This window comes from Manis javanica, chromosome 4 (assembly GCF_040802235.1).
Source record: "Manis javanica isolate MJ-LG chromosome 4, MJ_LKY, whole genome shotgun sequence".
Taxonomy (NCBI): Eukaryota; Metazoa; Chordata; class Mammalia; order Pholidota; family Manidae; genus Manis; species Manis javanica.
This window is the reverse complement of record NC_133159.1, coordinates 183,034,744-183,050,070: the sequence shown is the minus strand read 5'-3', so window position 1 is coordinate 183,050,070 and position 15,327 is coordinate 183,034,744. Positions and strand designations below refer to the sequence as shown.

General features: G+C 46.5%; 1 protein-coding gene across 6 annotated transcripts in view; it reads right to left on the bottom strand.

The window, feature by feature from the left end:
- The window catches only part of TBCD (tubulin folding cofactor D), a 147,470-nt gene that overhangs the window by 119,722 nt on the left and 12,421 nt on the right, over positions 1–15,327 (bottom strand). For all 6 annotated transcript variants that reach the window (XR_012130989.1, XR_012130988.1, XM_073236175.1 and 3 more), the window contains exons 5-7: positions 14,519–14,665; positions 12,530–12,585; positions 88–220 (exon numbers count right to left, since the gene is read on the bottom strand). Coding sequence is in view for 4 of the 6 variants with exons in the window: in XM_073236175.1 (XP_073092276.1) it covers positions 88–220; positions 12,530–12,585; positions 14,519–14,665 (336 nt within the window). In the remaining 2 variants the exon portion in view is untranslated. The remainder of the gene's footprint in view (positions 1–87; positions 221–12,529; positions 12,586–14,518; positions 14,666–15,327) is intronic.

The following is a 15,327-nucleotide window of genomic DNA, read 5'->3' as shown; positions in this document are numbered from 1 at the left end:
TGAGGATTACACAGCTCCTACTACACTTCAACCACCTCAGAGCACACGCAGGTGGCCAAGGGTTCCCTCCCCTGGGGCAGTGCTTACCAGGGCCTGTAGCGTCCCATCCATGGCAATGACCCCTTCGATGGTCTGGAAGGAAGAGCGGGACAAGGTACACAGGCTCTTGTCCAGAAAACCCGCCATTTTCTTCTGCTGAACATCGGGCCGCGTGACAAACCTGCACGTGACAAAGCACACAGGTGACGGCTCGGCCAAGGCCCCTAAAGAGACTCCTCGACAGCCCACCACATCCTCCTCCATGCCCAGGACTGAGGAGCTGGTCCTCCTTCCAGGACAGACAGACACCCACCGCTCTCCAACCTAAGAAACAGGGACGCTGCCCTGGGGCCCTCAAGTGGCAATTCCCCACCACGGCCCATCTGAGGCCCCACAGCCCCACCTGCTCCCTCCTGGGCCCCAACTCATCCTGAGGCCCCAGACACCGCAAGGTCACCCTTACCTGTCCCCACCACTGCCCTAGAGCCCCACCAATGCCCACTTCTTGGCCCCACTCTGATCCCCTCACCTCGGGATCCCATGGCCCCACATGTAAGGCCTGGGCAGGCAGTGGGCCTGCATCTGCCCTGCATCTTCCCCCAGGGCAGCCCCACAGTCCCAGTCTACTCAGCTCTACACTCCCAGGAAGCCCAGATGGTACACACTGGCTCTTGCCCCCACCACACCTGGTCTGGGCCCACCACCACCCTCCAGCCCATATCAAAGCCTGTACCCTCTATTCCAGCCAGTCCCCACACGAGTGCCCAGCTCAGACTCTGTGGGCAGAAACACGGGAAGAAGCAGATCGCACGAAGGGAACAGCTGAGTGAGGGGAAGCTGGGGCACCAGTGCAGCCTCCAGGAGAGGCACAGGGACACCCCCTGAAGGGAATATCGGGGAAAGGCCGCACACTCTCCTGCCAACCACTCCCAGAGAATATACTGGGGTGAGGGGCCTGGGCACAAAGCCTGGAAACTCCTGTCTCACGGCGTAGGCCCGCCTCCCCGTTCACACCAGGTGGCAGCTCTCCCATGCAGGCACCACAGTGCCCTCTCAGCATGTCTGCAGGAAGCCCCCAGCCTGCCCAGAAGCCCCACACTGCAGAGCCCAGCTCTTCCCCACAGCCCCACCTGCTCCAAAAGCAGCAGCCCCCATGGGAAAAGACGCTCCATGTGGGTGCTGGGCTTCAGTAAGACTGGCTCTAAGTTAGAAAAAAGGAGACAGAACTCTGACTACCATCCTGCCCCACCCGAATCCAGTGCATGCCAGGAGAGCCAACCACCAAGGATCTTCATCAAACTCTGGGTGCTGGTTACAAAATAAGGTGCGCTACCCAAGAACATGTGTTCCAGCAGATCTGGGAACAGCCAGGAATGTCACTGAAAATCTGCACCTCAAGGTGATTATCTGAAATGGGTAACTGGTGTATACACCCCATCTCAATTCTCTTGGCCCTGTTTAAAACACCCACAGCAACCCGATGCTCAGCCTGACCTCTGACCTCAGGCCACAGGCTGCAGACAACAGCTGCCGGCACTCAGGAAGCACTGTGTGTACGCACAGCGCTCACGGCAGGGCTGCCCCGCAGGACAGGGGAGGGCACAAAGCAGCCCACAGAGCTAGGAGATGGCAGGGCTGGGACTGAAAGCCCGACCCAGAGACAGGGTCACAGTGCCAGGTACTCTTGGCCAAAAACCCGGCTTCTACCCATAGGCCTCGTGTCCCACTCCTCTCCCCTCAGGAGAACCCTAAGCTTACAGCTAGTACCGTCACCCCCTCACCTAGCCCTGCCCGCCCTTCTGTGGGTTCCCTGTGCAGGGCCTGGAGGCAAGAAGGCAGGTGCAGGATGTGCTGGCTGACTTCCACTCCTGAGCAGAGCACACGAAGTACTGGAAAAACCTAAGGCTCCTCTGAATGATTTAAGCAAATAGATTTTTGTATTTTTGTATTTTTCTCATTAAAAAAAAAAAAAAGGAATATATGCTCATGGCAGAGGCCTGAAATCACACATAAACAAAAACGGAGAAAATATCCCATAGATAAAGTACACAGATTACAGAAACAGGGCCCCTCTGTGCACCCTGAAAGGTCCCTGGAACCTACGCTTCCTTCTCCTTCACAGGTCACACCACTGGCTGCACCTCCTCGAGCTTCACACTCAGCAGCCACGGCAGGTACTTCACAGCACCAGCCGCCCTCTCAGGAAGGTAAGCATAGAACACGGACGGCAGCAGAGCTCCACTCCCACAGGGCCAGCCAGACCCATCTGAGGGACAGAGGATGGCAAGCTACTTGAGAGCATCAGCCTCAGGAACACCGTAAGGGGGGCACACAGCTGCTCCACACCCTGCGGGGCAAGTGTCACACACCACAGTCTAAGTCGGTGGCGTCCACATGGGCAAGCGCATGCGTGGAGGGGCAAAGCCAATTCTGCAGAAGAACTTGCTGTGGGTGTGTTTTCTAAGAGCATCACAAGTTAATGGAAAACTGGATGCTCACAAAATAGTGCTACAACAACTAGCGACCTGCTGGGGGGAAGACACCTGTCATACACACTCAACTAAAACAAATTACAAGTGGATCAATACTTCTATAGTAAACAAAAAAGCAGAAAAATATAAAAGACTTTGTAAAAATCTCTTAATATGGTAAAACTTTAAGCTTAAAAGCAAAAATAGCTAAATGAATAAAAGGAAAAAATTATTGTTTTGACATTATAAATAAAACCTTTGTCCAAAGAATAAAGTAAAGGCCACCAACCACCTGGGGAAGATGAAACCCACCCTACAGCTGCAGGCCAACACCCCACACACACAGAGGCTCACATGAGGGCAGAAGGAAGCCCCAGGTACCCCACAGAGGAGAAGGCAGGTCACAAAGCCTCAAACAAGTCTGCAGTGTGAAAGCTCACGAGGGTTGAGTGAAATGCAAGCGAAGTATTTGTAATGAATGCAATGCCACGATCCAGCTGGAGCAAGGGACTGCTCCTGAGGCTGCCAATGCCACCAGGGCCCCTGGTGAGATCGGGCGCCCAGGGAAGAAGTCCCGAGCCCTCTCCCAAGAGCCACCTGGTGACGGGGGTGCAGACACAACAGCATCCCCAGGTCCCATGGGGGCCTATCCTAAGGAGATAATCCCAAATGCCAGGATGGATTTATGCCCTAACCAAGTCATCAAATCACTATAAATAAGAGGAAGGAAGGAACAAGATGGCAGCATGAGAGGCGAGGCAGAAACCTCCTCCAAAACCACATGGAACACAAAAATACGGCAAATACAACTACTCCTGAAAGAGTGACAGAAAAGACGACTGCAACAGATGGCCTACATCTGGGGAAATGAGAAGACCTCATGGAAAAGGGTAAAGTAGCAAAGGCACAATCCGGCGGGACCCAGGTCCTTCCCCCACCCCAGCTCACCAGCAGGAGGAAGAGAAATGGAGCGGGGACGGGGTAGAAGCCCAGGACTGCTGAGCACCCGGCCCTGGAGATCTGCTCTGGGAGCACGAACCCACATTACATGGTGCTCTGGACATCAGTGGGGTTGGAAAGCAAAGACAGGCAGAATTCTCAGAGGCCGAGACTCCAGTCACTTGTGGAGATCAGCTGCCCACACCAGCCACTCCGGGACAAAAGGAAGGCGGGCAGTCTGAGAGACTTCCCAACGGTGAGAGGGCTGCCAAAGGGGCAAGGACGGCAGAGTCTGCTGCTCAGGAGAGAGGACGGGCGGCAACACTGTCCTGGCGCACTCTGCCCAGCAGGTTGGGAGCTCTGAGGAGCTTCACACACTCCATCCCCCTGGCTGGCAGCACAGCCCCGAGGCCCCTCCACGATAGGCAGCATGACGCGTCTTCCTCCCCGCCGGCTCTGGTTCGCAAACCTGCCACCCCCACCATCGCGCCAGGCCAGCCAGAGGGCCACCCGCCTACAAGAGCGACAGGGTGTAACGCAGAGGCTGGTTCCTGTGCCCTCGGCTCACCGGCCCTGGCAGTGGACACAGGCACTGCAGCCAGGAAGCAGGAAGAGCTCTTTCCTCCCGGCGGGCATCGGCATTGTGCACCTGTGACACCCGCCATCGCTCCAGGTGCTGGGCAGCTCCAGAGGGCAGAGCTTCTGGGCACTGAAGGGCACCACCTAAACAAAGTTATTATTCCAGAGTAATCATTAGGAATACGAAACAGCAAAAGAACCAGGTATGAACCATAATCCCTCAAACACCAGAAAGAGGACTAAGTGAAAATAAAATCGCCAACCTTGCTGATAAAGATTTCAAAAACAAAAACAAAAAACTTGGCTCACAGAGCTACAGAAAAAATAATCAAGACTTCAGGGAGGACTTCAAGAGATAGATATTTTGAAAAGCACAGTATCTGAAATGAAACATACAATGGAGGGACTTAAAAACAGATCAGACGAGGTAGAAGAGACAGTAAATGAAACAAATTAGAGAAAAGGAATACAAAGAAGCTGAAGCATAGAGAGTAAAAAGGCGTCTCAGAAAGAAAAATACAGAGAACTGTGTAACCAATCCAAACAGAACACTATTCGCATTATAATGATACCAGAAGAAGAAGAGAGATAAAAAGGGATAGAAACTCTCTTTGAGGAAATAATTGCTGAAAACTTCCCAATCTGGAGAAAGAAATAGTCTCTCAGGCCATGGAAGTACACAGATTTCCCAACACAAGGGATTGTGGGAAGACAACACCAAGACATATAATAATTAAAATGGCAAAGATCAAGGACAAGGACAGAATATTAAAAGCACCCAGAGAGAGAAAAAAGATCACATACAAAGAAAAACCCATCAGGCTATCATCAGGCTTCTCAGCAGAAACCTTACAGGCCAGAAGGGAGTAGCATGCCATATTTAATGTAATTAAACAGAAGGGCCTCCAATCAAGAATACTCTACCAGGCAAGACTGTCATTTAAATTTGACGCAGGGATTAAACAATTTCCAGATAAGAAAAATTGAGGGAATTTACCTCCGACAAACCATGTCTACAGTGTATTTTGGAGGGACTGCTATAGATGGATATGCTCCTAAGGCTAATTAGCTGTTACCAGAGAAAATAAAACCACAGTAAAGGAAGTAGACCGATTAATTACTAAGCAAATGCAGAAGTAAATCAACAACCCAAAAAGTCAGTCAACAGATACACAAAGAGTACAGAATATGACACATAATATATAAAGAGTGGAGGAGGAAGAAAAGGGAGGGAAAAAAAAGGAACCTTTATATTGTATTTGTAATAGCATAATAAGCAAGTTAAGTTAGACTCTGTTAGATAGTAAAGAAGATGCCCTTGAACTTTTAATAACCATAAATCTGAAGCCTGCAATGGCAATAAGTACATACCTACCGATAATCACCCCAAATATAAATGGTCTGAATGGACCAATCAAAAGACATACAGGCACTGAATGGATAAAAAAACAAGACCCATCTATGCTGCCTACAAGAGACTCACCTCAAACCCAAAGACAAACACAGAATAAAAGGAAAGGGATGGAAAAAGATATTTCATGCAACTAATTGGGAGAAAAAAGCAGGAGTTGCAGTACTTGTATCAGATAAAATAGACTTCAAAACAAAGTCACAAGAGACAAAGAAGGATATTACATAATAATAAAGGGGGATATTACATAAAAATAATTACATAATAATAACAAATAATAACCATTACAAATATCTATGCACCCAACATAGAAGCACCTACATATGTGAAACAAATACTACCAGAATTAAAAGGGGAAAGAGAATGCAATGCATTCATTTTAGGAGACTTTAACACACCACTCACTCCAAAGGACAGATCAACCAGACAGAAAATAAGTAAGGAGACAGAGGCACTGAACAACACATTAGAACAGATGAACGTAACAGGCATCCAGAGAACATCCACCCAAAAGCAGCAGGATACACATTCTTCTCAAGTGCATGTAGAACATTTTCAGGAATAGATCATATACTAGACCACAAAAAGAGCCTCAGTGAATTCAAAAAGATTGAAATTGTACCAACCAGTTTCCCAGACCACAGAGGTATAAAACTAGAAATAAATTACGTAAAGAAAACAACAAAACCCACAAACACATGGAGGCTTAACAACATGTTCCTAAATAATCAATGGATCAATGACCAAATAAAAACAGAGATCAAGCAATATATGGAGACAAATAACAACAATAACTCAAAACTGCAAAATCTGTGGAACACAGTGAAGGTCATGCTAAGAGAGAAGTATATAGCAATATAGACTTACCTCAAGAAAGAAGAATACCAAATGAATCGTCTAAACTCACAATTAATGAAACTAGAAAAAGAAGAACAAATGAGGCCCAAAGTCAGTAAAAGAAGGGACATAATAAAGATCAGAGCAGAAATAAATATAATCAAGAAGAAAAAAAAACAATAGAAAGAATCAATGGGAAAAAAAAGAATCAATGAAAGCAGGAGCTGGTTCTTCAAGAAAATAAACAAAATAGATAAACCCTTAGCCAGACCTATCAAGAAAAAAGGAGACTGTATGCACATAAACAGAATCAGAAATGAGCAAGGAAAAATCACTACAGACACCACAGAAATACAAAGAATTATTAGAGAATACTATGAAAAATTATATGCTAACAAATTGGATAACTAGAACAGATGGACAACTTTCTAGAAAAATACAACCTTCCAAGACTGAACCAGGAAGAAACAGAAAATCTGAACAGACTGATTACCAGCAATGAAATTGAATTGCTAATCAAAAAACTACCTCAGAACAAAAACCCGGGGACAGATGGCTTCACCACTGAATTATATCAAACATTTGGAAAAGACTTAATACCCATCCTCCTTAAAGTTTTTCAAAAAAGTAGAAGAAGAGGGAATACTTCCAAACTTATTCTATGAGGCGAGGATCACTCTAATACCAAAACCAGGCAAAGACACCACAAAAAAAGAAAATCACAGGCCAATATCCCTGATGAACATAGATGCAAAAATTCTCAACAAAATATTAGCTAAACAAATACAAAACACACCAAAAAGATCATCCATCATGATCAAGTAGGATTTATTCCAGGGATACAAGGGTGGAACAATATTAAAAAATCCATCAACATCATCCACCACATCAACAAAAGGACAAAAATCACATGATCACCTCACTAGATGCTGAAAAAACATTTGAAAAATTCAACATCCATTCATGATAAAAAATCTCAAAAAAATGAATATAGAGGGCAAGGACCTCCACATAATAGAGGCCATATATGACAAACCCACAGCCAATATCATACTAAACAGTGAGAAACTGAAAGCTTTTCCTCTAAGATTGGGAACAAGACAGGGATGCCCACTCTCACCACTTTCACTCAACATAGTACTGGAGGTCCTCACCACGGCCATCAGACAACACAAAGAAATAAAAGGCATCCAGATGGGTAAGGAAGAAGTTAAACTGTCAGTGTTTGCAGAAGACATGATATTGTACATAAAAAAAACTCTGAAGAATCCACTCCACACAGGGAAGGCTGTGCAACACAGAGAAGACGAGTAGTGACTCTACAGCATCTTACTACGCTGATGGACAGTGACTGTAATGGGGTTTGTCGGGGGGACTTGGTGAAGGGGGGAGCCTAGTAAACATAATGTTCCCCATGTAATTGTAGATTAATGATACCAAAATTTTAAAAAAATTTTTTTAAATTAAAAAAAATTTTATATCACTAAGAGACTACCCTACCAGTAGTGTTAAAGAAGTAGTTTAAAAAAAAAAAAAAAAAAGAATCCACTCCAAAACTACCAGAATTAATATCAGCAAAGTTGCAGGAAGTCAGCAAAGTTGCAGGATACAAAATTAATACACAGAAATCTGTTGCATTCCTATACACTAACAATGAACTAGCAGGAAGAGAAAACAGGAAAACAATTCCATTCACAACTGCATCAAAAAGAATAAAGTACCTAGGAATAAACCTAACCAAGGAAGTGAAAGACCTATACCCTGAAAACCACAAGACACTCATGAGAGAAATCAAAGAAGACACCAATACATGGAAATACTTCCTGTGCTCATGGAAAGGAAGAATTAATACTGTCAAAATGGCCACCCTGCCTAAAGCAATCTACAGATTCAATGCAGTCCCTATCAAAATAACAAAAGCATTCTTCAACAAACTAGAAAAAATAGTTCTAAAATCCATACAAAAGACCCCGAATAGCCAAAGCAATCCTGAGAAGGAAGAATAAAGCTGGGGGGATTACACTCCCTGACTTCAAGCTCTACTACAAAGCCACAGTAATCAAGACAATTTGGTACTGGCACAAGAACAGACCCATAGATCAATGGAACAGACAGAGAGCCCAGATATAAACCCAAGCATATACGGTCAATTATTATACAATAAAGGAGCCATGGACGTACAATAGGGAAATAACAGCCTATTCAGCAACTGTTGTTGGCAAAACTGGACAGCTACATGCAAGAGAATGAAACTGGATCACTGTCTAACCCCATACACAAAAGTAAACTAGAAATGGATCAAAGACCTGAATGTAAGTCATGAAACCATAAAACTCTTAGAAAAAAACATAGGCAAAAATCTCTTGGACATAAACATGAGCGACTTCTTCATGAACATATCTCCCCAGGCAAGGGAAACAAAAGCAAAAATGAACAAATGGGACTACATCAAACTAAAAAGCTTCTGTATGGCAAAGGACACCACCAGCAGAACAAAAAGGCATCCTACAGTATGGGAGAATATATTTGTAAATGACATATCCGACAAGGGGTTAACATCCAAAATATATAAAGAACTTACACACCTCAACATGCAAAAGCAAATAACCCTATTAAAAAATGGGCAGAGGATATGAATAAACAATTCTTCAAAGAAGAAATTCAGATGACCAACAGGCACATGAAAAGATGCTCCACATGGCTAATTATCAGGGAAATGCAAATTAAAACCACAATAAGGTATCACCTCACACCAGTTAGGATGGTCAGCATCCAAAAGACTAGGAACAACAAATGCTGACAAGGATGTGGAGAAAGGGGAACCCTCCTACACTGCTGGTGGGAATGTAAATTAGTTCAACCATTGTGGTAAGCAGTATGGACGTTCCTCAAAAAACTCAAAATAGAAATACCATTTGCCCCAGGAATTCCACTCCTAGGAATTTACCCAAAGGAACCAAGATCTCAGATTCAAAAATACATTTGCACCACAGTTTACTGCAGCACTATTTACAATAGCCGAGATATGGAAGCAACCTAAGCGTCTATCAGTAGATGAATGGATAAAGAAGAGGTGGTACATATACACAATGGAATATTATTCAGCCATAAGAAGAAAACAAATCCTACCATTTGCAACAACATGGATGGAGCTAGAGGATATCATGCTCAGTGAAATAAGCCAGGCGGAGAAAGACAAGTACAAAATGATTTCTCTCATTTGTGTAGTATAACAACGAAGCAAAACTGAAGGGACAAACAGCAGCAGAATCACAGACTCCAAGGAGGGATTGGTGGTTACCAAAGGGAAGGGGTCAGGGAGGGTGGATGGGGAGGGAGGGAGAAGGGGATTGAGGGTCATTATGATTAGCACACACAATGTAGGGGCATCAATGGGAAAGCAGTACAGCACAGAGAAGCCAAGTGGTGACTCTGTGGCATCTTGTTATGCTAATGGACAGTGACTGTAATGGGGTGGGGAGGGGGACTTGATAATATGAGTGAGTGCAATAGCCACAACGCTGCTCACGAGAAACCTTTATAAGACTGTATATCAATGATACCTTAATAAAAATAATTAGTTAATTAATTAATTAAAAAATAATAAAAGGAAGGAAGTGGAGAGTCTGATCAGAGCTCCCAAAGCCACGGGGCCATGATGGAGCCATACGATCGACGGTAACTGTAAAAGAGTGAAAGGCAGAGGCTGACTCAATGCGATCTGCCGCACAAATTCAATGCAACGCAGGACAGAAAAGGCAAAATAAGCATACTGCATTCTGCACACAGGCAGCCCTCACTGAGCTGCACTTCACACCAACTGAAGGTCTGTGGCAGCCTACGCGGGGCACACCAGCACCACTTTTCCATCATTTGCTCACCTCCTGTCGTGTCCTATTTTGGTAATTCTCCCACTATTTCAAACTTTGTCACCATTATTACATTTACTATGGTGACCTGTAAGCTGGAGGCTCAGATGATGGTGGGCATTTTTTAGCAATAGTGTTTTCTCATTAAGGTGTGCACACTGTTTCTTTAGACGTAACATTTTTGCACACTTCAGACTACTATGGAGTGTAAACAAACCGGGACACCAAAGCATTCACCTGACTCACCGGCAACAATATTCTCTTGTCTGCCACATTTGCCTCACTGCAGCCATCTGGAACTGACCCCCGATATCTCCAAAGTATGCCTGTATTAGAATTACAAATGGGTGTTTTTTTCTCATGTATGTTCCACGATTTCCAACTTTCCTACATGGAACATACCTTGCTTTCTAATTAGACAAAAACATCAGCTTTTTAAAAATTAATGTGCTCAGTAAGAGCAAAGGCATGTTTCCATGGGAGTTTCTGTAAAGTAATCCTCTTATATGAGTGTCTTGGCATCAATAAATCATCAAGTGTCATATGAAATGCAGCCCACATTTAAATGGACAGGTGAATTCCAGCTCTGCGAACAGCAGAGAGGAAGCTGATCTGACCGTCAGACAGGCAGCCTCCACGAACTACACGGAGCACACGCGCAGCTCGCGACCCACCCTTCACCCCTGACCTTACCCGAACAGCCCACCAAAGAGGTGGGAAACCTGCCATCTGACTCGATCAGAACCTGCCACGAGTCAGGGAATATGCTAGGAGGTGAGTGGACTAGAGCAGCCTAAGACCTCTTCAGTTCACAGCATCGCCCATTCCAGGACCCTGTCGGGAAAGCCGGCCGAGCCCGCAGCTCACGCTGCACTGAAGTCTGGCCTCGGCCATGCGAACACTTGCTCGTCCCGGCCACCAGACTACGCAGGAGAGGCCGCCACCGGTGGGCCGCCTGCAGGCCAAACCCCTGGCTGTCTCCTTTCCTGGAGGACGTCACCTCCTTCACCCCCACAATGCCCCACAAAGTCAAGCTCAGCATAGCTCCACCAAACCCTCAGTATTGCTGGTATAAAAAATAAGAACATGTCATTTTTCTTTTAATGAGTTTGGCAAAATTTGTTAAGGCTGCACACAGCGTTGGTAGGGGAGAAGGAGACCTTCAACGAGCTCAACATTTCCAGTGACTGCATTTAAATCCAAAGCTGCTCCTCTCACTCCCAGGAATGCGTTCCTCAGAGCTACTGTACCAGGTTCACAACAGCATTACCTTTACTAACGAACTGGCAGGTGGCAGTCTACCTGTCCAGAAAGGGGCTGGAGAAACAGCGCGGCAGACATAGTGATGGGTTGGAGGGAGACAGCACGAGGCTCCCGGCCTGGCTGGGACACCAGCACAGGCACGGCACAGTGGGCAGCACCTGCCCGGATGGCCCATCTCCGGGCAAGGAAAGTTCACACAAGTTTTCCCTGTCCTTTAGACTTTTATCTTCCAACACAGGAACCACATTCATGATTACAGAAAAAGCCATATGCTTCCCAGTTCTGTCAAAACCGCAAGAAGCCTCTATCTGGTGAGCTTCTCCTTCCCAGGGGGTACACAGGTGGGCTCCACCCCTAAAATCAGCTCCTGTTCAGTCTCTGCCCGCCACTTACCAAGTGCTCTAACAAAAGCCTCAGCCAGTGCCCACCTGCCCCTAAATTAAGCGTTTCTCTTCTCATTGTGCAAGGTCATGGCTCTGCGCCTAAGTATAAGGTGGCCTGAATGAGATGTTACCCATTTTCCCAATCAAAATATCAAAGTTTTCATGGCTAATTTTCAACTTTCACAAATGCTGGTGGGGGGGAAGCCAGATTTTCTAATTTATTTACTCTATGCACCTACTTTACATCACTTAATATAGTTTGGGCGGTCTTGCCCAGCCCATCAGATAAAACTGTATTCACCTGTTTGAGGCACTGCCTGGTTTTTAGTTAACAGAATGTTGAAGGACTTCTATCCCAATTACTGCTCATGATGTCCACCAACCAGAACGGCTTCCTAAAGGATGTTCAAAGGTTCATCTAACTGCCACCACCCCAAAGGTGAGGTCCTGCCCCCGGTACAACTGCTGTACCTGTCCTAAAGCTGGGCTCCACTGATGGGTCTGCCAGGTGACCTCTCTGAGCCCCAGCAGTCCCAGCAGGGTCACGTGTCCCGCACACATGCAGGACTGGTACAAGGCACAGAGTACCAGCAGCAGGAAAGACTCCCCACGAGCCCAGCATCCCCCTCAGAGGACGACCCAGACACACAGCGCCACAGAAGAGCACCCTGGACAAACTGTCACCAACACAGCAGCCACACAGTAGCCAACACGGCTGCGGGAGTCCAGGGCACTTACCTGGACACGAGGACAGCAGCTGCGTCTCGTGCCTTGTCGCTGACAGCCAGGTAACACTACAAAAAAGGAGAAGTGCAGGCACAGTTACACACGCGCAGCTCCCCGGGCCGGCTCACTGAGCCTACAGGCAGGGTCGATTCCAAAGGTGCACAAGCCCCTCCCAAACCAGACAGGAGTGGCCTGTAGCTGCCAACTGCTGCACCGGCCCTTGGAGAAGGGCCTAATCTGTGCATGGCATATGCTCACACCCTTCAAACACACATTTGAAAAAAATAACAGAAAAATGAATCACGTGTGTTACCCAGCCGTGACAAAGACTCACAGTGTCCAGGAGCACAATGGGGACCCCACAGCACTTAGCACTCAGTGGACCCCCACATGGTGGGGGACCCTGGGTTTGTACTAATGGCTGGCTTTCCAGGAGACCTGCCTTGAGAGGCTTCCAGGTCTCACCTCAACTAACTTTTCTCCAAATGACACATTAAAAGATCTTTTTTCTAAAGGGGCAGGCTTTCTGGAGGCCAGCCATACAGACTGCCAAATCTTTAGGAGCGTATGCCTCTTACCTGGCAATCCCACCTGCACACCCACACACACAAGGAGCATGTGAGAGGTGGTTCGCCATACTGCTTTTAACAGAAAAGTAGAAACACCAATTGTCCATCTATGAGAAAATCAGCACACAAAGGAATCTCTTTCCCTTAAAGGTTGTAGGGGGGACATCTACTTTCCGACAGAGTAAGATGCTCAGAACAAACTGCTTTGGAGAGGACAGGCCACAGAACGGCAGGACCCGGGGCCCTTGCAGAGTGCCCCATGCGGGGCACTGTGAAGCTACAATGCCCGGGCTCAGATCTGGATCTACCTCTTACGAGAAAACGAGCCAGCTGAGGTGCTCAATGTTAGACCTGTCACCTCCTCAGTAAAATGAGGATAAAACCAGTTAGCTGCCTCATTAAGTACCATTAAATGAGTTGATGTATGAAAGGAATTAGAACAGTGTCTGGCACACAGCAGGTACTCAATAAATGCTTAATATAAATAAGTGTGAGACACAACCTGAGATGGTCTCTGGGCCTGCCCACTGGTGCTTGGCCTATGTTATCCCTCCCGTGTGGGCAGATACAGTGACTTGCTTCTAATCAAGAGAGTTTGGCAAAGGCTGGGCTGTCACCTCCGTGACTTGGTGATACATTATTGTGACACCTGTACTGCTAGAAGACCCTGACCCTCGTTGGCTTTGACAGAAAAAGCTGCCATGTTGGCGGTGGGGGGCCACCTGGCAGGGAACAGCCAGCAAAGAGTTGAGGACCTCCGTCCAGCACCCGAGGACTGAGCTCTGCCGACGAGAGCCTGAAGCAGACATGCCCCGAGTGAGGTTTGCCTATAGCCAGAAGACCTCAGTGCAGCAGGCAGAGGAACCACGTCCAGACTCCTGACCCACAGACACAGATGTTAAATGGGGGCTGTGTTAATCCACTCAAGTTTGGGGCAAGTTTTCACACAGCCATAGGTAACCAATACAATAATTAAGACTATGTGCATATTTGCATCAGAAATAGTTTGAAGAAAATATGCAAGTGTTACCTGTTGGCATTAGCATTTGTGAGATTCAATTCAGTATCTTTCTTTCTTCCCTTTATTTTCTAGTTTTCCTACAATGATCATTTATTATTTACACAATTATATAATTAAAAACTAAATTCAAAATGGCCTGTATTTTCTTATACCATTGCTCCTGAAACCTCTCATATGTCACTATTATGCTTAACAGAGTACGCATTACCTATAAAGAAATGAAATGTGCTATTCATCCTGACTCCTATGTGAATTATCACAATTTCAAAATAAATCATGAAATGGAATTCTGCCTCACTTAAAAACAGTAACAGTAAATGTCAAAAGTGTATCTAATTAACTCTCATCAAGACAGCATGAGCATGAAAGAGAACCTAATTAGCAACTAATTATTCACGTGATCTCATTTACCTCTGCTATTTGGAGAATACGGTCCATTACGGACAATCGACTTTGCCCAGGGTGAGTGAGGAGGTTCCCGTCAAGGCGTGAGAAATCAAAAGGGATCAGGCAGGTCACAGAGAGCCACAGTAGAAGCATGTAGCGGGTCTCCCAAGTCTGAGAAGGTAAATCGAAGTGAAATGATTCCTGTGTAAAGGACAGAGGCAACTCGGACACACCACCGCAGCCCTGTTGCCTCCCCTGCCCCGCTAAACCCACCACGGGCCCTTTGACTGCGGTCACCCGCAGAGCCTGGGGTGCAGACAGTCATCAGCTCCACCCAACCCAAGTCGCCTGTTCCCACCAAGGCAGCAGCAAAGGGAACAAAGGCCAAGCACAACACATCAGTATAGCAGCTTCCCTTCACCTGCACCTTTCTGCATGCTATCAGCCTTTTGAGCATGTGGAAAACAGACTCAAACTTAAAAACAGAACACGTGAGGAAAAAATATTCAGCTTCAAAGAGGAGCACCCCTACTTCCAGTAGTCAGTGTAACAAGACTCCACTTTGGCCCTGGAATCACCCACGGAGGGCCTAGGAAGCGGAGGAGCCCGGGAAGTGCTCAGCCACGTCTTCTGCCCGGGGCACGCTCTCTGGGAGCCGTCACAGAGCCGGGCGGAAGAGCACCCCTCAGCAGCCTGACTGCGCTCCCGGGAAAGGCCTGTTTACAAGGATATCCAAGAGCAGGCGACTGGGAACCTGGATTTTGGAAGGGTTTCCATCATTCCTAACTAATAATGGTGACTCTCTGTGCCTAAGCTGTTTGTATAAACCATGT